General features: G+C 41.4%; 7 protein-coding genes across 11 annotated transcripts; 4 read left to right on the top strand and 3 right to left on the bottom strand.

Annotated features, from left to right (window-relative positions):
- Positions 1–371: 371 nt before the first annotated feature.
- Dhx15 (DEAH-box helicase 15) lies at positions 372–4,356 on the top strand. 2 transcript variants are annotated; one of them, XM_017146725.3, is made up of 7 exons: positions 372–503; positions 558–1,357; positions 1,999–2,472; positions 2,537–2,800; positions 3,417–3,539; positions 3,605–3,958; positions 4,020–4,356. In XM_017146725.3, the coding sequence occupies exons 1-7, from the start codon at positions 451–453 to the stop codon at positions 4,145–4,147; spliced, it is 2,196 nt and encodes a 731-aa protein (XP_017002214.1). In that variant the 5' UTR covers positions 372–450; the 3' UTR covers positions 4,148–4,356. The 2 variants fall into 2 exon arrangements, with proteins under 2 accessions (XP_017002214.1, XP_017002222.1); XM_017146733.3 differs by lacking the exons at positions 3,605–3,958; positions 4,020–4,356 and having other exon boundaries at positions 3,308–3,425.
- On the bottom strand, positions 4,306–7,330 carry Gr43a (Gustatory receptor 43a). 3 transcript variants are annotated; one of them, XM_070212797.1, is made up of 9 exons: positions 7,160–7,330; positions 7,042–7,096; positions 6,155–6,287; positions 5,925–6,087; positions 5,252–5,395; positions 5,051–5,191; positions 4,912–4,990; positions 4,500–4,851; positions 4,306–4,429 (listed from the first exon to the last, which is right to left on the bottom strand). In XM_070212797.1, the coding sequence occupies exons 1-9, from the start codon at positions 7,311–7,313 to the stop codon at positions 4,367–4,369; spliced, it is 1,284 nt and encodes a 427-aa protein (XP_070068898.1). In that variant the 5' UTR covers positions 7,314–7,330; the 3' UTR covers positions 4,306–4,366. The 3 variants fall into 3 exon arrangements, with proteins under 3 accessions (XP_070068898.1, XP_017002241.3, XP_070068897.1); XM_017146752.3 differs by having other exon boundaries at positions 4,912–5,191; positions 6,155–6,299; XM_070212796.1 differs by having other exon boundaries at positions 4,912–5,191.
- Positions 7,331–7,700: 370 nt separating this feature from the next.
- On the bottom strand, positions 7,701–9,591 carry Glo1 (Glyoxalase 1). The gene is made up of 5 exons (XM_017146256.3): positions 9,430–9,591; positions 9,223–9,359; positions 9,054–9,140; positions 7,966–8,079; positions 7,701–7,904 (listed from the first exon to the last, which is right to left on the bottom strand). Exons 1-5 carry the CDS (start codon positions 9,499–9,501, stop codon positions 7,784–7,786), a joined length of 531 nt encoding a protein of 176 aa, XP_017001745.2. The 5' UTR covers positions 9,502–9,591; the 3' UTR covers positions 7,701–7,783.
- A 366-nt stretch (positions 9,592–9,957) lies between these two features.
- Positions 9,958–22,335, bottom strand: Eaf (ELL-associated factor). Its single transcript, XM_070212537.1, has 8 exons — positions 22,226–22,335; positions 20,683–21,527; positions 20,515–20,607; positions 13,049–13,187; positions 12,773–12,990; positions 12,617–12,704; positions 12,060–12,555; positions 9,958–11,998 (listed from the first exon to the last, which is right to left on the bottom strand). Exons 2-8 carry the CDS (start codon positions 20,807–20,809, stop codon positions 11,576–11,578), a joined length of 1,584 nt encoding a protein of 527 aa, XP_070068638.1. The 5' UTR covers positions 20,810–21,527; positions 22,226–22,335; the 3' UTR covers positions 9,958–11,575.
- LOC108060715 (uncharacterized) lies at positions 13,696–14,483 on the top strand. Of its 2 annotated transcripts, XM_017146541.3 has the most exons (3): positions 13,696–13,757; positions 13,819–13,962; positions 14,041–14,483. In XM_017146541.3, exons 1-3 carry the CDS (start codon positions 13,697–13,699, stop codon positions 14,325–14,327), a joined length of 492 nt encoding a protein of 163 aa, XP_017002030.3. In that variant the 5' UTR covers position 13,696; the 3' UTR covers positions 14,328–14,483. The 2 variants fall into 2 exon arrangements, with proteins under 2 accessions (XP_017002030.3, XP_070068966.1); XM_070212865.1 differs by having other exon boundaries at positions 13,819–14,483.
- On the top strand, positions 14,604–15,306 carry LOC108060722 (uncharacterized). The gene is made up of 2 exons (XM_017146555.3): positions 14,604–14,732; positions 14,786–15,306. The coding sequence occupies exons 1-2, from the start codon at positions 14,708–14,710 to the stop codon at positions 15,277–15,279; spliced, it is 519 nt and encodes a 172-aa protein (XP_017002044.3). The 5' UTR covers positions 14,604–14,707; the 3' UTR covers positions 15,280–15,306.
- On the top strand, positions 15,654–16,601 carry LOC108060705 (uncharacterized). Its single transcript, XM_017146518.3, has 2 exons — positions 15,654–15,747; positions 15,809–16,601. Exons 1-2 carry the CDS (start codon positions 15,711–15,713, stop codon positions 16,558–16,560), a joined length of 789 nt encoding a protein of 262 aa, XP_017002007.3. The 5' UTR covers positions 15,654–15,710; the 3' UTR covers positions 16,561–16,601.
- Positions 22,336–27,048: the final 4,713 nt, after the last annotated feature.

Genomic DNA, 27,048 nt, shown 5'->3' with positions numbered 1-27,048 from the left:
TCCATTCATGGATATGAAATAGGTTAATATTAATTATGCATGAATATTACGATTTATTAAGCAAACTGTGACACCGAAATTTACTTCTAGGGGCAAATTGGGTTTGAAGAGATGTCTATGACACCCCTGATTGTCACAGAATAATCTCCCCCTTCAAGCAGACGAACTAACTAATATTCGTTGATAGCTACAACAATTAATAAACTGTTTTAAACTCAAGAAATTCGTTAGTTACTTTACATGTTTTAAAAATGGCGCCATATGCATTCTGTTATCGATACAATTGCAACACAGGGGTCAAGTCTTCACTAAACCTCATTATTTTAAGTATTACTTGGTATATTTGCTCGGCACGTTAGGTATTCGTTTAAGGTCACACTGAGCGCGTGTTTTTTTTGCGCAAAACGCTTCGTTTCGAGAATTAATTCTAGCTAAGCAGCCCAAATCAGCATGTCCAAGCGTCGAATCGAAGTGGGGGAGACCTACGGCAGCAAGGCGAAGAAGTGAGTGCATCGAACTATCCAATGGGCCATAGTTTAATCCAGACTTTCCCCCAGGGACTCGGAGGCGTCCTCCTCCTCGTCGGCGGCGGCAGCGGCGGCCGGCACGGTGGCCCAAATCCTGGGCGGATTCGTGCCGAACAAGCAGCCGCCCACGATGAACCCGCTGACCAACAAGCCGTACTCGCAGCGCTACCAGAATCTCTACAAGAAGCGCATCGCGCTGCCCGTGTTCGAGTACCAGGCGGACTTCATGCGGCTGCTCAGCCAGCACCAGTGCATCGTGCTGGTGGGCGAGACGGGTTCGGGCAAGACTACGCAGATTCCGCAGTGGTGCGTCGACTTCGCGGTGTCCAAGGGACGCAAGGGCGTCTCCTGCACCCAGCCACGTCGAGTGGCCGCCATGTCCGTGGCCCAGCGCGTCTCCGAGGAGATGGACGTGAACCTGGGCGAGGAGGTCGGCTACTCCATCCGTTTCGAGGACTGCTCCTCGGCCAAGACGCTGCTGAAGTATATGACCGACGGTATGCTGCTGCGCGAGGCCATGTCCGATCCCATGCTGGAGCAGTACCAGGTCATCCTGCTCGACGAGGCCCACGAGCGCACGCTGGCCACCGACATACTGATGGGCGTGCTCAAGGAGGTCATCCGGCAGCGCAACGACCTCAAGCTGGTGGTCATGTCGGCCACATTGGACGCCGGCAAGTTCCAGCAGTACTTCGACAACGCTCCGCTCATGAACGTTCCGGGTCGCACGCATCCCGTGGAGATCTTCTACACGCCGGAGCCCGAGAGGGACTACCTGGAGGCCGCCATTCGCACGGTCATCCAGATTCACATGTGCGAGGAAATTGAGGGTAATTAATTATTATGATTTGCCCTTAATCATTATATTAAGTTAATAGCTATAAGTTACTAAGGAGTTACCTCTATCTACTCATCCAAATAATTTCAATTAGAGCTCTGCATGAATGGATTTAATGAATTATTTTGAATTTTTTATATTTTATATGAATGAATTAATTAGAATTTTGACCACAATTTCTTTTGAAGAAGAAAGGGCCATAATTCTGTGATTAAATCTGCATGAATTTTATTTTCTAAGCAGTTAACATTGATTTGTTAAACATTTTCCACTTTTCGTTCTCAAAAGAAAGCACAAAAAAATCTGGCAAATTCAAAAAAAATCATAAAAATTATTCATTTATTTATTCAATTCGAAATTAACTAGAAAAACATTCAATTTATTTCACATAGAATTAAATTCAAGAAATCAGAAATTTCATGGCATACAACAAAAATTTAATGATTCACGCAGGGCTCTAACTTCAATTCAAATTAAATTTAAGAGAAGTGCTGAGAAATGTGTAAATCCATCTCCCAGAATTTGTTTACGATATGTAAAACTGCAAGCTAAGTGATCTGCTTTCAAATCGTAATCGAATATGGTTGAAGTTATTATTGCAGAATTCATTCTCATTCTATTCTCCCCTTCTAGGTGACATTCTTATGTTCCTCACGGGCCAAGAGGAAATCGAGGAGGCCTGCAAGCGTATCAAGCGCGAGATCGACAATCTTGGCTCGGAGATCGGCGAGCTGAAGTGCATTCCCCTTTACTCCACGCTGCCTCCGAATTTGCAGCAGCGCATTTTCGAGGCTGCACCGCCGCCAAATGCCAATGGCGCCATTGGACGCAAGGTGGTGGTGTCCACCAACATCGCCGAGACCTCGCTCACCATTGACGGCGTGGTGTTCGTGATCGATCCGGGCTTCGCCAAGCAGAAGGTGTACAATCCTCGCATCCGAGTGGAGAGTCTGCTTGTGTCGCCCATCTCGAAGGCTTCAGCCCAGCAGCGAGCCGGTCGTGCCGGTCGTACGCGTCCAGGAAAGTGTTTCCGCCTGTACACGGAGAAGGCTTTTAAGAACGAGATGCAGGACAACACCTATCCCGAGATCCTGCGCTCCAACTTGGGTAATGTTTACCAATACTAGATCTTTTCACCTCATCCTAATATTGATTTGTTTTCTATATACAGGCACTGTGGTCCTTCAGCTCAAGAAACTAGGCATCGATGATCTGGTGCACTTTGACTTTATGGATCCCCCTGCTCCAGAGACTTTAATGCGTGCCCTGGAGCTGCTCAACTATCTGGCCGCCCTGGATGACGACGGCAATCTGACTGACCTGGGCGCCGTCATGTCCGAGTTCCCCTTGGATCCGCAGCTGGCGAAGATGCTGATCGCCAGCTGCCAGCACAACTGCTCCAACGAGATACTTTCCATAACGGCCATGTTGTCGGGTGAGATAAATCAAAAAACTGTCTTGGCTTAAATTAAGGAGTACAGATTAGGTTTTGCACAAATGGGCGGGCTTTTAGGTTTCACGGCTGCCACTTTTGATAGCAAAGAATCTTTAAAATCTCTATTAAATTCTCTTGAATTATAACTTAATTTATAGTATGTCTTTCCAAGTGGCCACCGTGATCTTGTTTGCTTTTCAAATTGAAAATCTCTGTAAGGTTTCGGGTTACATTTATTCCTAATCGGACAACCCAGACTCAACTAGGACAGAATTTAATTAATTTCTTAAGCAACAATGCAAAGGAAAAAGTTTTTTCAATTTATTTGTTCTTTGCATTCAACTCGAAAAGAAAAGTTGCACATGCGTTGAAAAGCTCAAGCCTCTGGCCCATTATTCAAATGGAATGATGAGCGGCATTTACGTCTCGAAGATTGTGTTTTTTCCTTTTTTAAATAATACCCAAACGCACTTGCAACTCACAAATGCAATCAATCTTTGAATCAAGCCTCTAGATTGCCTAGCTGACCAAAAGTAAGCACAATCTATTTGTTTATGTAAAAAATTGTTTTGAACTTGCGCTTAATCGAAACCCAACCAATTCAAACGTGCCAAAGTTCCGCAATGCTTTGTGCGTCCCAACGAGGCCAAGAAAGCAGCCGACGAGGCCAAGATGCGATTCGCCCACATTGACGGGGACCACCTGACCTTGCTGAACGTCTATCACGCCTTCAAGCAGAGTAAGTAAACCAGATACAACATTTTTCTAAGCACAAACTTATCCGATTTTCAATGACCATTTCAGGCAGTGAGGATCCCAACTGGTGCTACGAGAACTTCATCAACTTCCGCTCGCTAAAGAGCGCGGACAATGTGCGCCAGCAGCTGGCCAGGATTATGGACCGCTTCAACTTGCGTCGCACGAGCACCGAGTTCACCTCGAAGGACTACTATGTGAACATACGCAAGGCCCTCGTGCAGGGCTTCTTCATGCAGGTGGCCCATCTGGAGCGCACCGGACACTATCTAACCATCAAGGACAACCAGAACGTGCAGCTGCATCCGTCAACATGTCTGGACCACAAGCCCGACTGGGTAATCTACAATGAGTTTGTGCTGACCACAAAGAACTACATCCGCACAGTGACGGATGTGAAGCGTAAGTAGTGATACCTTAAATTTAGTATATAAGCATATTTTAATAATTGTTTCCCTTTTAGCTGAATGGTTGTTCACCCTGGCGCCTCAATATTACGACCTGAACAACTTCCCGCAGTGCGAGGCGAAACGACAGCTGGAGTTGCTGCAGCAGCGAATGGAGACCAAGCAGTACCAGAAGGGTTTCTAAATCCCCCATTTCTGGCTAGGTGTAATATTGGGAGGGGATCATGGATATGGATGTGGGAATTTTAAAAGGTTCAGAGATAAACCGTTTCGCTTTTTATTGTTTGCTAAATTAAAACCTAAGCACATAGACACCTTTAACAGATCATTAATATCCAAGAACTCCGTTTAGTGAATAGTGTTAATAAAAGAAGCCACTTTTTGTATATCTAATAGCTGCCTCCTAGCCGTTGGTCCTTTGGAACTGAATAAGTATCACGAGATAGGTGGCTATGGCGGACGCGAACTGAAAGAAAGTAAAAGAATCATAATGAATAGATTTTATTGTATTATTTTATAGATGTCGGGTTCATTACCGATGTTAGGATCGTGCGATTCACGCGACACAGTCCGCAGGCGGAGAAGTCGGCATCGACCACGAGTAACTGCTGCCAGAACTTCTTCACCGCTTCCGCGAGAATGGGCTCGTGCACCTTCCGCTCGATCTCACAGACAATCTGAATGGTTTTGCGCGATTCTCTGGCAGCCAGGTGACAGGGCTCCACCACCATGAGCAGTCGCAGGAAATGAAAGCATATCCAAAGCATCTGCACCCACAGATAGCCGTTGTCCCGCTTGCTGAGCAGTTCCAAGAAGAGGAAGTAGGCGGTAGCCACCAGATGCAGCAGACAAGAGACCAGGATGAAGAGCACCGCAACGCCAAAGGAGCTATTAAAAGATGGAGAGATTAAGAAGCAAACTTGCATGGGAAGTAGTAAAACTATATACTTGGACAAAAGGTGGACACACTTGCCCAGCGACTCGTGACTGTCGGCCAAGGACTTGAGGAGCAGACCCTTGTTCTTGGCTGGAAAATAACCCAATTTGAGTAACTCCACGTTGAGGACCAGACTGCGGGCCTTGTCACCTGGAGAATCACTGGGCAGAGTTTCGCTGTTCAGCTTCGTCAGACTGGCGTGCAACGCCGATGGCATCGAGGGACGATTCATGCTGATGTTCTTCACAGTGCTGACTTTTTGGGGCTTAATGGCACTGGAGGCGTTGTTTTCTGTGTGCGGAAAGGTTCACAACTAATTTAAGGACCCTGGTGGATATAAGGAGTACCTACCGCCCAGAAAACTGCTGGAAAGCATCCTGTTTAGGCGTCTAAAACGCCTGCCCAATCCGTAAGCGGTGTTTGCAAAGTTCACTTGCAAGCCCGTGAGGACGAAGTAGAGACTGTAAAACGGGATATACCAATGCACATTGAGCTCTGTAAGATAAAGGAAAAGAAAAGAAGGGGAAATGTTGGATTTCATTTAATTAATGACAATGAGGAATACGTTTTTTGTTTATATATACAAAAAAATAAGGGCTGAAGATGGCTAATTTTTTTCCATAATTAAATTTTTTAGGAACTAGGAATTGAGCATTTTTTACAAAAACGAGATTTTTATGAGTTTTTTCGTCGTAATTATGTTAAAATAAGTGCTTCAGTTAAAAGGATGCTTTACTAATAAAGCAACGTAATCATCTCTTTGAAAAACATGTCAAAAAATTCTTTGTGCAAATTTTTACATTTTTCATAGGGGATTGCACGTCTTTTTTTTTTTAATTTTCCAAAGTTGAAGTTTAAAGATTTTAACGCCAATCGACTGGAAAATTTATTATCAACTCAACGCGATATAAATTTCGATGTTTTGGCAATTTGTTGATTTGTTTTAGACAAAATACAAATATTAATTTTTACCCAAATTTTTTCTATGGCCTAACAAATTTTAGGGTTTTTTCTTGGTACCCACCCGTATCCGACTGCGCTATGTTCATATCCTGGGCAATGCGCATCCAGGTTCCCACATCCAGACCGACTAGAAGGGCTATAGCCACCAAGGAGACCGCAGCCATGGCCAAAGCTCTCCACCGATCCCTCCGGAAGTTGTTGTAGGCATTTAAGGTGTTGTCGATCTAAAAGGGGTTTCACACAGTTTATAGAAATTCAAGGGACGGGGACCTTTGGCGACTGTGACCTCACCTTGTTGAGGCGAGCGTTCAGCTCGAGAGTGTCGTTCAGGCTAAAAAGGCCACAGTAAACACCCGATACGATGGCCATGACCACTACCGAAACGTCCAGTGCCGTCACCACCTTCGAAGTTGCCGACTTCATTCTAAAAGATGCACTTTTGATTTGTTGGTTGGTTTTGTTTGCAGTTTGTCAGAGCAATTAATTGATCAAGATCGAAATGTGTTTAGAAGGGACCAAAGGTGATGATTAGATAGAGAAAAATTGAGAAAGGGAAATACATAGAAGTGATCAGAATAGTGGCACTTCCGTTATAAGTTATTTTACAAATAAAGTTTTTTTTTATATATTGATGGATTTCGTTGTAAGTGCCATTATTTTGAAACCCGAGGATAGGACGAACACTAAGGGCCGGTTTCTCGAGTCCCTGTCAAAGTCCCTGATAGCTATCTGTTCGAAAAACTTAAATACCAGATAAACTGTTCGTAAAAGCAAATCCGCTTTCTCGACTGCTTTAATTTATCTGAACGAGAAACAATTACAGAGTGCTGTTAACGCACAGAATTGTGCTGTGAAGCGCAAAAAATGGCATGCTTCGATTATTTCATCAGCTGTTTGTGTATAATTTAAAGGAAAAGTCAGCTGTGATTTCGTTTCTTCTTCATAGTTGGCTTTGGGAAATCAGCTGTCATTCTATCGAGTCGAAAACGCTTAACAGGGACTCCGAGTCCCTGTCAAAGCTAGCTCTCACATTTATGCTCGAGAAAGCCAAAATGCCTTAGCAGGGACTTTATCTGTTCGAGAAATGTTAGCCGGCACTCGAGAAACCGGCCCTAAACAGATTAGAAAAAAACGACACAGGACTGGGGACTTTATAAGTAGAAAACATAAGTACTTACCGCACGGGTATTTCGGAATTAGCATCGAACAAGAGACCTCGGTAGGTTAAGAAAACTAAACATATTTGGACAGCTATCAGTCGAAAGGTTTCCCCTTATCAATAAGACCCCCACTCACCCATCACCACTGTCAATGTGGCCGAGTAGACCGTGAAAAACCAACTTCGACCGATTTCCACCTGGCCCTTGGGATTCCGCAGCGTGGCATATGGAGCCAAAGCCAACACTTTGCTGATGTAGAAGATGCCGATGCTGGGCTGGGATATCTCCATGGTGCTTCCAAACGCGGGACACTCGCAGCAGGACCTCCGGACGAGAACTGTTCTCGAGTGGCCAAATACACGACCTTAAATTGCAAAACGCCATATTCGACACCGAACAAATAATGCGCTCCCATATTTGACTATTATTAGTGGCCAGCCACCACCCCCGTGTTCGCAGGACATTCGCAGACCGTCTGGGCAAACACCCCATGTGCGAGTGAGTAACACATTTGCTTATCAAAAAGCTCGGCTGTCCGCGATGTAAATAATAATTAGCGTGTGAAAATACCAAGCCGGCAAGGACACGGGAGCCAATTATTTTTGGGGCCCGAGCTGACAGCTGCAGCAGCAGGTGAATGAATGAGGTCCACAGCCCAATTGTTCGACAATTTCTCATTTATTTTATCATGGCTTCACTGGGCAGCTCAGATGTGGCGCAGGCAATTAAGGAACAAACTAAAAGCTATCTGCCAGCCAGACTAGACGGAGTGGGCATTGAAGATCTCGATCCAGTAGCCGTCGGGGTCCTTGATGAAGGCCAGTCCCTTCATGCGGCCATCGTCGGGCTTCTTCACGAAGTCAACGCCGAGGTCCTGGAAGCTGTGGTGGGTGGGGGAACGTATGATTAGAGGGAAGAAACTTTTCAGCACCCATCACTTACCGCTGGCAGGCGGCGTAAACGTCGGGTACCATCAGTCCGATGTGTCCGAAGCCACGGGGATCGGTGTTGCCGGTGTGGTAGCTCTGATCCGGGTCGCTCTCAGTACCCCAGTTGCTATGGTAAGACAAAGAAGTTAGTAAAGATAATAATCGGTTAACGATATCACACCTATTAGTTCTAAAAATGTACTTTAGATAATATTAATAATGCTTTGGAACTTTTTTTAAAACAATTTTCTAATAAAAATTAGAAAGCTTTAGAAAAAAAGGGAAGGCAAATACGCTTTGAAAAAAATAAATTTTGGACTTTTAATTGGTGGCCAATAAAACTACTACTATATCGATCCAACTTCTGACACCTTAAAAATTCTCTTACTTAGGGCCGGTTTCTCGAGTGCCGGCTAACATTTCTCGAACAGATAAAGTCCCTGCTAAGGCATTTTGGCTTTCTCGAGCACCAATGTGAGAGCTAACTTTGACAGGGACTCGGAGTCCCTGTTAAGCGTTTTCGGCTCGATAGAATGACAGCTGATTTCCCAAAGCCAACCAAGAAATCACAGCTGACTTTTCCCTTGAAATAAACCCAAACAGCTGATGAAATAATCGAAGCACGCCATTTTTTGCCCTTCACAGCATAATTCTGTGCGTTAACAGCACTCTGTAATTGTTTCTCGTTCAGATAAATTAAAGCAGTCGAGAAAGCCGATTTGCTTTTACGAACAGTTTATCTGGTATTTAAGTTTTTCAATCAGATAGCTATCAGGGACTTTGACAAGGACTCGAGAAACCGGCCCTTAGCCCTAAGTAATAATATTGATTTTATCATTCATATACTGCCAATAAGATTAGTTCGACTCATAGATCCTTTGAGATAGGAGTCTTTGGATTTACGTTTTACTTATGGAAGTTCGACTTAATTTGCACGTAAATCTTGTGTTTTTATACGGTTCACGAAATATTTTTTAAGAGGATTAACTGGTAGTCTAATTTAATAATATTTGGCAACCTAAAGTTAGATCCATTATTCCTCAGATATTTAAACCCGAAATGGTTCTACATTTATACCTATATACTTAGTATACCACTTACTGGGTCAGCTCAATGGTGGCCTTGCGGCTCATCGCCCAGCTGCGGCGCTCCTTGGGATCCTTGGGCACATCGGCGTGGTTCTCGTAGCTGCGGCAGATAAGAAAGCAATTGGTCATTATATCGCTGTCGAATCGCACGTATTAAGATAAGCCGCCGCAATTGACCTTACCCCAGGAAGTACAGCGAGAACTTGGCCTCGGGGAAGTCCAGTTTCACCAGCAAGGTCATGCCGAGGACGCCCGTGTAGAAGGGCAGCGACCGGCGCGGGTCCTTAATGCGGTACATGGTTTGCTGGAAGAGGAAGTCCTGCATGGAAAGCGTGCTGTTGTTAGTGGCACTCTGTGAAGTGGCGGTGATTCCATGGGGATTGACTCACCTTGGTGGACGCCTCCGGCTTCTGGCACAGCTCGTCGGCCTCCGCATTGCTAAGTCCTGTAACGTCGCCCATTTCGAGGTTTTTGGCCAATTAATCAACACCTGTTGATAAAAAAAATCCGCGAGGAACTTATCAGTGTGCCCGCTGTGCGACCGGTGAAACATACCACCGGGTATCGATAAAAGCTCAAGAGATTAAAGTGCGCGGGAGAAATGCTATTTTGAAAAGTCGACTATTCAATACCCTTTAAAAATTAAATGAAACTGTTTAATTTTTTTAAATTTCTTATAATCGAATAGAACACATATTAAACGTAGGATTTGATAAAAAAGAAAACTCCCTAAGGAATGGAAATATCAACATAATAGATATATTTTAGAAATATTTCAATAGATGGTCCCATCCCGAATGCAACCGTTAATTTCATACTTTACCGAAATCGTTAAAATAATTCCGAAAGTCCCTGAAAAACGTTATCGCAAATCTTACCTCATATTTCCCAAGAAAGTAAATTAAAACCATGTTAGATTGTTTTATTTGATTTGTTGACTGTTTAATGGTCGGTATTAGAACTAATTTAACTGAAAGTAATATTCTTATATTTTTTTGTATATAAAGTCGTGTACATGCATGTTTGTATATAATATATATGATTTGCTTACCAATTAGACTAAGTTACTTGCTTGATTTCATTGTGATCTTAGGCATTTTCGGAATCTATACAGAATTTGTTATATAATTAGTTCTAGATACTTTGCATATGTATATTGTGCTTATGATTATCTGAATCATTTGTTGTTTTCGTTTAGTTACTGTTGATTTGTTTATAATTCTTTTTGGTGTTGGTATTGATGCTCGATTCTAGTGCGCCCCCAAGAGCGAAGTCCTCAAAAACTCCCTCTAGCTCGAAAAACAACTTTATCCTAGGCATATTCTCATGTAGAATGTACAAAAAATAATTGGTATTATCTCCATTTCGCTCTGACTGTTCCTAAGATATTGGTCGTTTTTCTCGTGGATGGTACTTCATAAATACAATAATTCATTGTTGGCTTGGCAAATCAAATAGTGTTAATATTAGTAAGTGTGTGTCTGGACCTTCGTGCACGCTCACATTTGGAAGGAGTTGTGTTTTTTAAATGGAGTAATCTTTTACTGCTCATCATTGTAACAAATTCTTTGGGTATTCTGGGAGGAAGCATAAATTAAAAATGGTTTTCACCAGGCCGGTTCTTTCGATTCACATTTATTTTCTTTCGTTGCTTTTAACTATTGCAAGCTCATAACAAAATCGTAATAATATATATTAAAAATTAATTAAAGAACTACAAATAAATTCAAATAAAACATGAGCTAAAAACATAAATGTCTTCATACCGCACAAATATGTAACTAATAAAGATAAGAGGCTAAAATACATTCGTGATAAATATAGCTAACAAATTAATCAAAAACGAACATTCAGGTTTTTTTATTTTTGAAAATATCAAAAAAGTCGCCAACAAAAAAATTAAGCTAGACTAAAAAAGATGAGCGAAGTATAGGGAAACAAAATGAAATTTTAAAATATAATTGAAAAATGTTTCTTATTCGCTTTTGGTATCTGAATATTAAAAAATGATTAAAATGCGTAATTAATGGCAAAAATCCGCGTGGAAACTTAAAAATAATTTTTCAAGATTTGCAGCATTCTTATTAAAAACTAAATAATTTCCGTAGTTGCATCGTCTACATCGTTCGTTTCTTGGTTATTGTTGGTTTATGTGTATGTATTTGCGTGCGATCTGCTTTAGGACTTCCAACAAGTTTTACATAATCTTTAAATTTGTATTTAAAACTAATATGCATTGACAAAGATAGTTTTACATATGTTGTGATTTGTGTTTTTGATTTAATTTATCCTTTCTCATTTCAATTAAATGTTTACCAGCACATTTGGAAGGTCTAAAATTAATGATTAAAATTAATTAGTATATGTTTGTGTATATCGTGGTGTAGAACTAAGAATTTATTTATAAAAATTTCACTAGCAAGTAAAATCACCCCTCAATAATTACAAAATAATTACACGCATATAGACAGAATATCAATAATTGTTGTCGTTGGTTTTGTCAAAAGAAGGCAAATAAGATCAAACCTAAAACATCTAATCGTCATCGTCGGACGAATTTGACGACAATTGTAGATCGTTTTGTAGCAAATCGTTTGGAAAGCCACCATTGGACGCATAAATGCCGGACTGTTGCTTCTGCTGCGGTTGCTGCTGCTGCTGATGGTGCTGCAACTGCTGCTGCTGCTGGTGATGATTGTTGCCATAGGCTGGTGATATTGAGCCCAGGCCCAGATTGGGCAGCTGATGCACATGCTGTTGCTGTTGTTGGTGGTGATGATTCTGATACATTTGCTGCTGCTGCTGTTGATGATGCTGCTGTTCCTGTTCCTGCTGCTGCTGCTGCCTTTCCATGGGACGATCGTCCTCAGTGCTGTCATCCGAGTCACTGCCGCTGTCACTGTCGCTGGAATCCGACTCGGAACTGGAGCTCGAAGCACTCAATGCGCCGCCAATTTGCTGCAAGAAAACAAACCAGAACTTAGCTCTACTTCTGTACGTAAGTAGACCGCCAACCCACCTGTTCCAGAGCGGCAGCCGCTTGCGCCACGGACTGCGAGGTCAGTTCATGTTCCCTGGTTGAGTCCAAATCCATGGGCATGCTGTTGCCGTGGCCATAAGGCGAAGGACGCTGCTGCTGGTGGTGCTGCTGAGGCGAGTGCCGTTGCTGCTGCTGCTGCTGTTGTGCGTGGTTATGGCCGCCGTTGTAACCACGTCCGTAGTTCGTTGGCTGCTGGTGGTGCTGCTGCTGTTGCTGCTGGGCCATGGGTGGACTTCCTCGCTGCTGCATTTGCTGGCGCTTGCCATGTCCGTGCTGGGGAGCCTGCCGCTGTTTACCCATGTGCGAGGACGAGGACGTGGATCCGAAGTCTGGCAGGCCAGCGGTGGAACCAGTCGAGGAGCCTGAGGTATTCGCCTGGCCGCTGTTGTGCAAGGCCGCCCTCAACCCAAAGTCATCGTCGTCCGTGATCATGGGAATGCTGGGCAACGTCTGCTGTCCATTATTTGCATCCCAACTGAAAGGGATAAGCAGCTATCAATTATATGCTAGCCAAGCTGTTGGAGGGAATAACATACGCTGGCGCAGATTGTGGACTGCGATGGACTGGCACTGGACGCGATGGCGAGCTCTGCTGCATGGGCGAATTGCGCGGCTTGAAGTCAACTGCAAAATTTTAAGAACAAGGAAATATTGTAATTAATAATTACAATTATAATTGTTTGGTTACTTACTTATATTGTTTCGGCGGCTGCCCGTAGAAACCTTTGTCTTCGATGAGATTCGCATGGTGCTGTTCTCCATTTTGGGTGCTGTCCCGGATCCATGGCCAGGAGCTGGTATTGGCGGCGCTCCAGCTCCATTCGTGCCCTGATTGTGCACCTGACTCTGGCCCATATTCACGGGCACATTTTGAGCTGGCAGCAGGACTGGCTTGTTGGTTACCTCGCTCCTGAAAGGGAAATAAAGTATTCTCATTATTCTAATTAACAATTAGTATAACTACTCACCTTGTCTTCTTCACTTGAATGTTGTGATTCAGCTTCTCTATTGTTATAGCGCCCGTCTCCTTGTCGATGATCATTAAACACTCCTTTGCATACTCCCTCTGATTACCCTTATAAACTGTATGAGGCACACCGGAACTTTCTGTAAGAAAAAAACAAAATGGTTTAGCTTTGCTGAATGTGAAAAAAACAGGTTAGCTCAGTCAATGCCATAATAAAATTTAAATAAAGAGCACGTGTTTTTGGATTAATCAACTGGTCATTGCGCATAACGCAGTAGAACGGTCTTGGGAACAATCAAAATTCTCTGAGAGTCACTAATAACCTTAATCTTTAAAGAGAATTCGGTTGGAACTACAAGATTATCAGATCTAGAAAAACTCCTATAATCGACTTTTTCTGAAAGTTGGATAATTCAGATATTATTTGGCTTTTGAAATAAAATCCATATCTTTTTTTTCGCGAAGAGGCAAACATCTTGTCAACAAAACATGTGAATTACATTTCAGGAATGAGTTAAACGGTTTCTCAAGTAAAAAATGAGAGGCATAAGATCTGCATTAAAAGGTGAAGTAGGGATAATGGATTTTCCGCTATTATCGCGGGCCTAAATCTGCATCCAAAAGTATTCCCATATCAAGATGTGTTTATATGTTTCGAGTTTCAGTACTATTTCTACAATCTACAATGCGACTATATACAATCTCATTGGGTGAGTTTTTAAGGTTTTAAGTGGTCCATGAATCAATAATTTTCTTTTCGGACGTTTGTAGTACTACTCTTCGTGATCCACGGTTTAAATGGTTACCCATTTTTAAAGTGGGACGAAGTTATAGATCACTTTAAGAAGAATCCAATAATGAATCCAGGCATTAAATTCGAAAAGAATATCAAAAGGAATCCCAATGAGGATAACAGTAAGGCAACCCAATTCCTAAACACACTTATTAAATTGTGTAAATCTGAACATGGAAACTTACAAAATCCTGGTCTAGATATAACTGTCGGCTCACAAAATATCCACAATTTAAATAAAGTCCTGAACAATATAACCTTGCCGGAAATTCAAATGCCGCAAATTACGGTTGTTGTCGTGAAGGATGCGAAAGCACTGGCAAAATACCGGGAGAAATCTAAGAACTCCAAGAGCCACGAGATTATCATTCAGCGACCCAAAGGGCTCAGAACACAGAAGGGAACGGAGAAAAAAGAGGATTTCCAAAAGGACGTGAAAAATTGCGTACTTATGAAAGTCAAGGAACTTAATGTAATCAAGGATTAAATAAGAAATCTGTATTCAAACCATATTGAAAATATTACAAAAGTAATTTTATTAAAAATGTTCGCTGGTTTAACATCAATCTCTTTAAATCCTTTAAAAAATTGTGTTTTGTTTGTTTTTATGTTATTATAATTATAATAAAAAATACATAACATATCTATGGTTTTTATAATTATCCCCTCTGACGAGAGTCGTTGTTACGCCCTTGTTGGAATTTTATTTTAATCCCTTTTGCCAAGGTAATTTGTTCTTTTGTATCTCCAAAGCAAGTCCAATTCTCACGCTCTCACATTGAAAGTTTGACTAATGGATTCACGACATTGGCTATAAAAGGATAGGTATATGAAAGTGTATACATAGTGTTATTGCTAGAATTAGAAATGCGACTGCTCGCACTGCACATTGGTAAGTGCTATTTGCTTGACAGCTTGAATCCAATTAAATTCTGGACTTTCTAGCTTTACTCTACCTGTTTCATTCTGAAATATGTGCATTTTCGAATCATTTTGCCGAATTGGAATCCTGGTTCGATAAAAATGTTAAGGGCCGACAAGATGCGGAAACGACTGACACTATAATAATGCTCTGTCTTATAAAAGTGAAAAAATTAAGGCGGGCTCAAAATACTGATACAGCCAATACGAATACTGAAAATATAGAAAGGCAGCCTGAAATGAACTTCGAAAATACGGACAATATAAATAGTGCTAATAGAGAAACGCAGCCTGAAATTAACTTAGGAACAAGTTTTAACAATACGAATGCTGTCGAAAACTACATAATCCTCCCGACCATAAAAATGCCAAACATTACGGTTATCATTGTTGAAGAAGAGTTATCCCAAGTGGCTAGAACGGGATTCGGTGGAGAAAATGATCTAGCTAAAATAATTGGACAATTCAAAGATTGCTTGAAGAAGAAATTAGAGGTTCTTGCGGAAATAAAGGAATAAAATAATTTAATGTAATAAATACGAAGTTACTTCATAGTATTTATAATTTTCAAATGTTTAAATGGTTAAATTTATTGTTCATCAAATTTATTGCATTTTCAAAGGTATCTTTAACCTATAAACAGTTGGTCGAATAAAGCTTTTCCTGATTTTGAAGGGCAGCTAAGATCATAAAAGATTAATGTAAGCATTCCTTTTAATCGGAAAAGAATGGACTTTTTTAGTTCAAAGGGGAAACACTACCTTTTTTTGTGAACGCAGCTCTAAATGCTAAGTTTAACTAAGATAATTAAGTGTTACTTATTGGATTAGATCTGCTTTTATGCATGGCATTCCAATTTTGATCTTCTAGTTAAAAAATTTTCCAAGGAAAAATGCGTTTTATACTTATACAAGTCGACAATTTATTTTAGATTTTTAAAGCTGTTGAAATGAACGGAACTCTTCTGCGGTCATATCTTTTAATATGTTAGTCTGTACTCAAACTTGTGATACACTCCATAAAACATAAACTTTCCATTATTTCTAGGTTTGCTTTGCGCCCCGCTGATAAGGTCGCAGGATCACCTTAAACTAAAGAAACTAACCTCGGATCTGGTAAGTGCGATTGCTGAAGCTAATTCTGGTAGAAAATATGGAGCCGATTGGGTTCCGATCTTGGGAAAAACTTTGGAAGAGGTGCATGCGACATCGTCAAGACGATGCTTCATTTTTAAAATACTGGCTAAGAAAGTGGAAGCATTTTGCCCAAAGCCTCCGATATACCATCCCCCCTGCTATCCATCATGCAAGCCACCACCGCGACCGCCGCCGCCTCCACCAGCTCCTCCTCCATCGCCAGGAACAGGTATCGTAGCCCCGCCTCATCCTTCGTTCGAGCTCGTGTACCCCGATGGCTCCTACTTTCCCTGGTGCTACATGCCCTTCTGCCCCACGATTTGCAAGCGACCCTACTGTTATCCCTGCAAACAGCCCGATTGCGATCCCAATTGCGTTCCGCCAACGTGCTATCCGCCCTGCAAGGAACCTGCCTGCGTATTGCCACCGACTTGCTGGCCACCCTATTGTCCAGATCCCTGCACCGCTCCCCAGTGTATTCCCGGAAAGGAAATGGGCTTTATGCGGAGCTGCCTGCCACCCTACTGCCCACCGCCCATGAATTGCGAGCTTCCCTACTGCCCGAAGATCTATAAACCTAGGTCCGCGAGAACACTTTTTAGAACCGGTTTATGCCCCATGCGAGATATTGTGAAAAGAGCAGTAAGGGTTAAGTATGGATAAAGGCTAAACTTCAATAAATAAAGAGCACATCTTAAATTGTAGCTTGTTAAAAAGGTTTGATTCATATATTATAATTTGGAGCATTTCAAGATTGATTCTAATCCCATTTTTAGCGCCAATAATAAAGTATTTTGTATTTTAAGAACATTAAAAAGTTCCTATAAGACAATTTCAAGTATTTTAAGATATTCGTAACAAGAAATAGAAAACACCGAATTTATTGAAAGTTTAATATTAAATTGCATTCTACTAAATCCGTTTTAGCCACTTCTTTTGTAGTGCAGTCTGAATGTTAATAGCAATTATCATGCTAGCTATATAACTTACTAGGGGGTCTGCCATTAACCCACTTTAATCGCATGCGTTCCGTTGCCAACTAGTGAAGTGTACAATGCGGATCGCGTTCCCAATACTCGGTGAGAATCTTTCGCCGTCATTAGAGAACATACTAATTTAGCAACAAAGTGCTCTGCTTCCAGTTACACAAAACAATGGCCTTCCTGCCCAATTTGAATACCTTAGGGGAACTTAAAGGTAGACTTCTGAATGTTACTGGAAATGCCGTCCAGAAGGGCAGCTCACTGATGTTCAAATTGGGAACGCTAATGGAGATTGTTGGGGACAGCAATGGGACGGCAAATTTACCTAGTTTAGGAGAACTAGTTGACACTGTACAGGAGTTGGGTGCCCACTAAACGGATGGTCAAAACTGCCAGTAATGGGCGGAAAAGATTTTTAATATTAAATTAAAGTATCTATAAATGATTGAATATTCAATACGAGAGAAATAAAGAAATAAGGGTTCCTGACTTTATAAATAAATTACCTCAAAGAGGACATTCGATTTGGTTACGTTAAACGTAAGATCCAAACTGAGCTGACCTTGGCATATTTGGGAAATTTGTGGTTAACAAATTTGCGTGTCGAAGTGGTTTAGTCACCACTTCTAGTATGTAGTGGAATTTTTAAAATACAATTTTCCAAGCGGTAAAAGCTGAGAGGTCTCAATTCACAGAAGATCAGGGTAAAATTCCGGGATAAGGAACTTCGAAAAGTAAATTAAGTAAATTGCCATAAAAAATCGTGTAAATCATTGACAAATCACAATTTGCACATCATAAAACACTCCTTTAAATGAAATTTATTTCATTCCTAATAATGGTTTACTAAATTCCATAAACAACTAAAAAAAAAATAAGCAATTCATAATTGAAAAAGATTTTCAATATTTTAGATGTGTTTGTACTTTCAAAGTATTTATACCCGTTACTCGTAGAGTAAAAGGGTATATTAGATTCGTGCAAAAGTATGTAACAGGTAGAAGGAAGCGTTTCCGACCCTATAAACTATATATATTCTTGATCGGGATCACTAGCCGAGTCGATCTAGCCATGTCCGTCTGTCCGTCTGTCTGTCCGTCTGTCTGTCTGTCTGTCTGTCTGTCTGTCTGTCTGTCTGTATGAACGCTGAGATCTCGGAAACTATAAAAGCTAGAAGATTGACATTTTGCATGCAGATTCTAGGAGTTCCTACGCAGCGCAAGTTTGTTTCAAAAGGGTGCCACGCCCCCTCTAACGCCCACAATCGCTTATATACGATTTTAAAAATTTCAATATTTTGGAAAAGTAAAAATGCAGTTTTATTGTGTTTATCAATACCTATCGAAATGTAGAAGAAATTTTTTAAATCGGACCATTCGTTAAAAAGTTACGGCGGATCAAAGTTTTTCTCCATCTCTTTCGCACTCCCTTTAGCTGAGTAACGGGTATCTGATAGTCGGGGCACCCGACTATAGCGTTCTCTCTTGTTTTAAAATGTGCTTGTCTACATGAATGTAGGTAAATTCCACAGAATTCTTAATCAATACCAGAGTCAATGCTCGATATGAGACAATAAGAAAGGTATATTGATAACAAGGAATGATACTGTCGTATGTATTGAAAAATATTTATATTAAGCTTTTAGTCTTCTCTTATCCCTATTCACCGATAGTGATGATTTCAATAGGGAATATGATAATCTTAAATGTATATTTAATTTAATTAAGCCAGGACCTTTAGAGATTTGGGCTTCTTAAAAAACAACTCTATAGAGTGACAATATAGCGCAATAAAAACCCTACTTGTCATTCAACATTAAAGTGCTATCAGATTGAGTGTAGCTGTAAGTAAGTGATATGGTTATCGTTGTTATGGTTTTTGAAGTACGCCAAATCCATTCAATTGATAGTTTGAACGTAATGCTTGGCTTTGGCCGATGCCAAACTAGTTCAGCATATTGTGCGCATTTGGCTGCACCCGTCTGATTCCGAGAGATACGCGGAGAGCGGGACAGATCGGGCAGTTCAGTTACCGCACCACCTCCAGACCTCCACCACTTGACCAAATTCCGCTGCTATTGTCGTCGCCACCGCCGCCAAAACTCTTCGTCGACTCGTCGCTCGCAATCAACGGAGCGTTACACAAGCCAAGTCGGCCGCAATGAGGTCCAACAACCATCAGCGGCCCACCAATAACCACAGTCGACAGTCCACAGACGATGTCTGGCCACAAAGAGCATAGCGGAATAATGCGAGTATGGAGAGGCCGAGGAGAAAAACTTGAACGCTTGGCTGCATTTTGCCTGACTTGATGTAATTTGGTGTCTTTGCTCCGGCGCTGGCCTTTTCTCCTCCTCTCACCAAACGGCCGTGATTTTCTGTTTAATTCAAATAGCACACAGGGCTACCATTAATTTGTATCTATGAATAGGCACTGCAACTAATTTCTATCACATAATGCAGGCAAATTATGTCATCATCCAGACCAAGTTAACCACATACATTTGCAGGTAGACTAGTTGAAAATTTATAGAGATATATAAAAAGGAGATAAACAATGCTCTTCATAAAGAAACACCCGATAATAATTTTTAAAAAGTAAATTCTTCTGTACAAAATCACTGGTTGCGTAAGTTTATCTGCTTCGAAGAAAAACTATTAAATAACTTAACTGGTCTTTCGAGTGGTTTATCGATTGCCGCTCAATATTACCGATGCAACCACAAAATGTATTCGGTTCGCTCTAATTTCAATACTTTATTGGTTTGCGTGCTGGAATCATGCGAATAAATTAGCTGACTTCCCTGCATTGTTTATTCCATTGTATGATTGTCTAATAAAACACGGTTGGATAAACGTGATTAACGTCAGTTTGTGCGATATCCAAAAGATATACATTATATATCTTTGTATACATTATATTTATAATGGTTATCGAAGAGATTGTATTTAGATTCTTACACGGTTGAAAAAAAAATGTTTTCTTAACAATGTCAATAACAGATCGTGAAGAATTTGTGCCAATTTGTTTGTGTGATTGAACTTGGCTTACGGCACGTGTTCTTGATTGCTCTAAATTTTTTTTAATGGAGCTTCTTGGGGAGCGGGGCATTTCGGTATCGGTAAAATAAGTTTGAACAGGTGCATTTGACTAGCAGGTGCACTCAGCTTCATTCTGGAAAATCTTAGCTGCATGGAGCCCGGAAGGTGGAGACAGCTTGATACTACTTTCTCAACTTAAACTACTATAGCTATAGGACCAAATATTGATAGAAAGATTGTAACCTTATTTTTATTAAAATGTAAAATGTTTATAACAATAAATACATTGAAATTTAGTTGAACCTGATAAAAAAATCGTCATGACTTATACCTAAACATTTTTATTCATTTTGAGATGTTTTATAAACAGGCTTTTGTTATTTCCGACTAATAAATTCATCTTTAATATTAAAAAGTAAAAAAGAAATATTTTTTATATGATCCTAAACTGGAATTCTGGTATGTGGACTAAATGTATGTGTGAAATTATCAAGTTATTGATGAATACTTCATATTTGCGCAGAGAGAAAGGGGTTACGAATTTGTGTCATACACATGCCTCAAGATAAATTATTGTTTCTGGGTGCACTCACCTGAATTTGGCACGATAACAGTAACTTGATTGTTGGAGCCCACGTCCACAGATGCCATGCGGCTGGTGTCCACGCTCGCTGGCTTGAAGTCATCTGCAAGATGGATTGTTTGTGGGTGAGTTCTGGAGTTCTGGATTTCCGGCGGGATCAGGACCGTTTAAAACTTACATTTGATGGTGTGGAAGCCGGTGGAGGTGTACTTCGGGTTGAAGGTGGCGCCCAGCTTCAGTTCCCGCACCTCCTCGCCGATATTGAGGCGATCGGCCAGCGAATTCTTCTGTTTGGTCATCATCATCGTGCCGCTATTGCTATTGGGCTGATAAGGCAGGTTGGTGGCGGCGCTTTGTGGGTGGTTACTACTATAGTTGGAGTGGTTGTAATTGGCACTGGTGTGGTTTGACTTTTGATAATTGTTGTTGCTGTAGTTGTTGTTGGTGCTTTGATATGACTTCTCGGCCACGTCCGCCAGAGCAAAGTGGGACTCCTCGGCAGCGCCACCGCGTTGATGGTTGTGCCCGCCGTGGATTGCAGAGGATGTGGAGGATTGCTGAGAACTCCTGTCGCCACCCTCGATACCCGATGCCGATGCGATACCGATGACGATGACTTGCGATAACTGCCGCCGTAGTGCTGGCTCGCAGACGCCTTGGCCTTGAGACGCTGCAGCTTGGTGGCCACGGATTTGGGTATTTTACGGCCGTGCTCGTCGCTCCACGTGCTGCTCTCTTTTGGAACGATGCAAGACTTTTGCCACAAAGTATTGCACGCGTCGCAAAAGAAACCACGTTCTCGAGCGGAGGGTGTGGAAAATTAAACGAAAACTAAATAATAATAAATCGGGGGGGTGGTGGTGGGTTGACCTCGGGCTCAGGCTCTCTTCTTCTTCCTCAGGGCGGCTGATGGGTTTCGGTTGTTACATTTGTCATTGGATCTGGTTCTGGTGTTTGGATTCGGGTTCCAGGCTCAAGCTTTCCAAGTCATATTCCTGCTTGGCCCTCGAAAATGTCTTTTATCTGCAAAAGTATGGCGAATATTGACTGCGATTATTATTTATTTGCTGCCATATGTTTGCGACACAACGAAACACACACGCACACACACACGCGCAGTCGGGAGTGCAGCGCTTTAGAACACTGCACTTACACCTGCTGCTTTTTGACACACATTTCGACTGCGTTCTCCTCTGCTTTTCACGCTTTTCCACCCGATCCGTATTATTTTTAGCGTCACACGATTTCTTTACGAAAATTGCAGCTGATCGCGGGACAACTGGAGGGCAGCGGATGAATAATGTGCGTGGAATTATGCCAGCTTTTGCGTTTATAATGCACGATTTACACTGCGAATTGGCACGCGAGCGTAATACGTAAGCAAATTAAAAAGTGAGCGGCTGCCAGCGGAACGCCAAAGGGAGGGGGCGCGAGGCGGGGGTCGAGGGGGCGGGGCGCACAGCTGAAAACAAGTTTGAAATAGCCGAAAAACAGCAACGCGAAGGTGAAATTTCCGAAAATCGAATTGAAACGTAGACGAAAATCATCAGTCCATATGTGTGTGCACTGTGCGGCTGCGGTTGTGTGCGTGTGCTGCGTTTTCCACGGTTGCGCTGCGATCGGGGGGAAATGCCAATCGCTCTTCCGCCGCTCCAATTCAACTTGATTAGCACACAATGAACCTATTTGCTGGTCGCTTTTACAAAATCGCCTTGTCTTACATTATTTACACCTCACGCTGTTGCTTCTCTTTTTACTTTTTTACGATTCAGTATGGCCGCGTGAGTGGGAAATCCCAAATATACCAGATTTGCGAGGCCAGAGTGACCGTAAGTGAAGTTGAAATACCAGGGCAGGCGCAACAAATAAAGGAGGAAAACCCTGCTAGACGCTAAGCATATACTCCAACCACAATTCTCTTAGGAGTTTGTTCTTTTTAAAATTATATCTTATTTTTGCATTAATTCGCAGATTTCTGTGCAGTTTTCCCGTCCTCAGGCAAAATAATAACTCCCTTTTCATATGTAAACATTGTGGTTTTTCTGTTTGTTTGCTTATTCATTTAACTCCAATTAAATAACATTTGTTTTCCTTTCACTCCTGACGATTTTAACATGTAACTGGGGTATATAAGCTTAAATTATATTAATTGTATTATTTTGAATTAATTATTAATTTAACATAATGGATGGTTTAGATATTGTCTGTCTGTTTTTCAAGTGCTCCATGCACGGTTTGTCATCAGCCCTCCGATGTGGAGGGTTGTCCTTATAGATATAAATATTTAAGTGGCCGATTTCCAAGTGCTTCCTTGACCGTCCTTCAAGCCTATTGAAGTTTTCCAAGTGTTCCCTTGTGCGGACACCACAGTTATCGAAGTTTTCTTCTTCAAAATGGTTTTCTTCGGGCCATGAGCCCGAGGAGGATATCGAGGATCCGATCGTCGTCCCTGACGACGCTGATGGCGGCGCCTCTGTAGCCAAAGCATTTCCTTCACTTCGGGATCCACCTTTGGACGATGGTACGCTTCTCTTACACCCACAAAGCTTCCGTCTAAGAGATGCGGAGAAGATCTTAGGGCGTTTTCTTTCATGGACGACTGGGTGTAGGTGACGAAGGCGAATCCGCGGGAGCGCCTATTCTTGGTGTTCTTCTTCACCTCCGCCTCCTCGATGGTGCCAAACTTCTCGAAATGAGCCCTTAGACTCTCGTCCGTGGTGTGGAAGGCCAGTCCGCCGACGAAGAGCGTGCGATCATGCTGTTCCTTTTTTATTGAATTCTCCATTGTTGAATCGTACAAGCTCTCCATTATTGAATTTTAGAGCATCAGCTACGCAGCTTAAACTTAAAATACATTTTTGCATTCCAAACGCCAAGGTTATCGGTAGTTTATTTGTGATGTGCATCACGAAATTGTAAGAGCTCCGCAATAGTCGATAGTCTCCCTAGATCTTTACGATAAGTGATCGCATCGTAAAAGCTTTTGGTACTGTTCGGGGATTCCCTAAACTCTTTAATTCCTGAATTGTTAAATTTCGGTCTTTGTCGGTGTTTATTAGCTGTTCTATACAAATTCCGTTTTGCAGAAGTTTCAGCACTCTAACAACTTAAGACTTATAAGCAATAGGAAGAATGTAATGCTATGCTTAAAAGCCGATCTAATCAAATAACGAAGTTTAACACAATATTTATAAGCCCTATACTCCTAGATGCGCTTCTTCCTTTCTGTTTTATTAATCCCAGTATAGCTTCTAGGTATAAAAAAGAATACTCGAAGACAATAAATGTAAGACGATTAAGATTTTAAATCTTAGTTATCTTAGTAGTTATCTTAAATCTTAGTTATAGTTAAAATAACTTAAAATAACTTGTAAATATTCTGCAACAAGTCTCATTTTTTTCTAGTCAATGTTTTGAAACAATTAGTTATATTTTAAATGCACGTCTGATTTGGTCTAGCCCCGCAGATTAAAAGTACACTAAATTAAAAAATCGAGAGGTTCTTTACTAAAAGTTCGGTAATAGCAATTTATTTTATCCGATGTCGGGATTAATTCATTCTCAGGGGAAAATATAAAAGAAAATGTGGTATTCAAAAAGTATGCAACCAAAACCATTTATGACACAGAATGTTCACACAATTTATTTTTATAATTTAGACAAAATAGATTTTTTAAAAATTCGGATAAAGGAGCTACATCAAAAAACTGTATTTCTATTAATTTATAACTTTAATAAATGCCAAGTATTTTATGGGTAGACTAATATTCTTACTCAAAAACCAAAGTAAGCCCTGGAAATCGCTTTAATTAAAATCGCATCAGCGATTATCGAGGCAAATCCAAGCAAACAGAGAACCGCCCCTGCTCTTCACACCAGAATGTTTTCATTTTTTTAAGCAGCAATAGCAAACAACAGTAGCACACCCACACACTCGGGCATTCAGACAGGGGCTTCCCCTCGGAGATCAGATCATCATTAACATCTAGGCAAATCCTCAAGGCGCCGTCGGCTAGCTACTGTTTTCGGGCTGAGATTCGGACTGAGAGGGATGCGAGTGCAGCTCCTTTATAAGGGGCGTTAATTACTTGAGCGCTGTCTCTGCCCTTCGATCCGTAGTGGATCGGTAGATCAGTAGATCAGGGCTTTAAGATTTCGCCAAATGCCGAAAAAATGCGCCTCATTGCATTTCCATTTTCAATTCCATTCCTTTTGATTCTCCTCCTAATCTCTCCCACTTGCGATGGCTGGAATTTGATAAGCTGAAACTGATACTTTTGCTCTCATTTCGGTGGAGTGCGTTTTCCTTTTGAGGATACCATAAACAGGCAGGTATTTTCTTTGTTTTCGTGACGATGGTTTTTTGGGGGTGGGCAATGAAGGTGGGTGGTCGTAGGTCGTAGGTCGCTGAATGCAACAGAACAGAAAATGCAAAAAGTTTCTAACGGTATCTTGACGTGTCGACGGCAATTTGTGGGGGAACTCTAGAAGAACCCCTTCCAATCCGCCAAAGTTGTCCTTATTTTCCGTTTTCTAATCAAACATTTTTGTTGTCTGTTGCTCATTTTACAGTTTCGAACTTCGCAACAACATTCCCATTTGGCGGCTAATTTAAAAACTTTTCTTATCAGTTGATGGAATCTAAAATTGCATTTTTATGGCACTTCCTCTGCCAGTTCCGTCGACTCTCCGTTCTACTGTCTTTCTACTCCTTCACATCCCTTGCTTTTTGTTTTGTCCTTCAGCTAACGTGGTTCCCGCCTATCGACACTTTCGTTTCGAAAAACTCGGCTCATTTAGCGCAGAAATATGCCTGTCAAAAGTTTGCTTTTCCCATTATTCCTTAGTTTCTCTGCAATTACCGCTTTGTATCTATGAGGATAGCTTCTGGGGTTTTGAATCGCCTGCAATTAGGATAGGTACAATGCCATCCTGATTGAGTTACAAATTTCCCAGCCAATTAAAAGCGACTGACAAATGCACATAGTTCTTCATCTCAAAATCTTAAATCAATTAAAGACGGCATTGTTTTTCAGATCTAACGAACCACTGACCCCTTGACCCTTTTGGCCTTGTTAGGGGTTGTCTCGAAACTGGGCCAGTTCTTCTTCATCTTGTCTGACAAGGGTTCAGACATCGAATGTCTGGATGTCTGAATGTCTGGCTACCTGATAGCGAAGCACTCGGAATTGAGAACTGAAAAGAGGCAGCTGTCCCCTAGAGCCACTCCCACTGGGTGAATACATGCAAATTTAATTAGCAGCAACTGGGCGAAAAAGCGATCGTGAGTTATGGTTCCCCCTCATAACCAGAGGAGCACCCCCCAAATACCCCGCCCCGAACAAATGCGCTCGATCAGGCGCTCATAAATCAATTTAAATGGCCATCTCAGCGAGCAGAAAAGTGCAACTGGGAGGAAACGGGGGTTCGGGTTCCGCAGCCACGACGGTGAATGTCTGAAATTGTCTGTAATTATAGTGAAAACACTTGGCACACACAGCACTCCCCCAGCGAAATTGATTTAAAATACTTTTGCCATCACGGTTCCCGAGCCACATGTACACTTACCTACACACAAAGTACCGAGCAACGTGTCCGCGTCCACGTTGTGTGGCCATAATTCAAAATTTATGTCTTTTGAAATTATTTTAATGTCTCTAATGGAACTCCCCCTCCCGGCAGCCCAGCAATCTATGTATGTGCAGACCCCCAGTAGAGTGAGATCAAGAGACCTGCACACAAATAATGAGCATGTTAATCGCACTGAAGATTTAAGATACAGAAAAGGACAGACGATAGTCAAATATATTATTTTGAGAATTACTTGAATTATCACCTAGGTTTTTTGGTTTTTATATATATATCGATCCTAAATTCTTTCATATTTATAAGCTCACAATTTAGACAAAGCAAGATTAATACACATAAAAAAATTTGCTTGGTAAAATTGACCAACAAAGATAGTTACGTAACTATTAAAATAGTTACGTGTATTTTGTTTTTGCTTTGGGTTTGTGTCTTTGCTAATTGTGTGTATTTTGTTGTTGTGAAATGACTATTTACTTAGTAGAATTGACAATTTTGCTGGTTGGGGCCTGTTTGACAATTATTACAGTTGATTTTACTAAGTTTTTTTTTTGCGTGTACTTATAATTTAGTTGTAAACTTTAATGTACCAAATTGAATTTAAATATGTTATGATATTTTAAATAGAAGGTAAAACTTACAAATGGAAGTCTTAATTTTGTATAATTGAATAATGATTATACTTATAAGGTCTGAGATGTCTCTGTCGTTGTGTTTACCCGTTTTCTGATGGGAAACAATCGCTGCTAATTGTGCTTTAAGCTCAATCAACCATCATATGCGGAGCCCAAGGAAGAGGACCACATGCAGGGGCCACCTCCATTCGGAGCTGGAATGTAAGCCTCAGCTCCAACTCAATCTGGGGCGATAAATATCGCTCTGTGGCAGCCCAACAAGTCCAGATCCTCCCATTAAAGCGGCTTCATGTCGAGCATTGGTGTAAGCAGAAATGCTCAGC

This window comes from Drosophila takahashii, chromosome 2R (assembly GCF_030179915.1).
Source record: "Drosophila takahashii strain IR98-3 E-12201 chromosome 2R, DtakHiC1v2, whole genome shotgun sequence".
In the NCBI taxonomy this organism is placed as follows: Eukaryota; Metazoa; Arthropoda; class Insecta; order Diptera; family Drosophilidae; genus Drosophila; species Drosophila takahashii.
The sequence above is the reverse complement of the archived record's forward strand: the minus strand, read 5'-3'. Positions and strand labels throughout refer to the sequence as shown.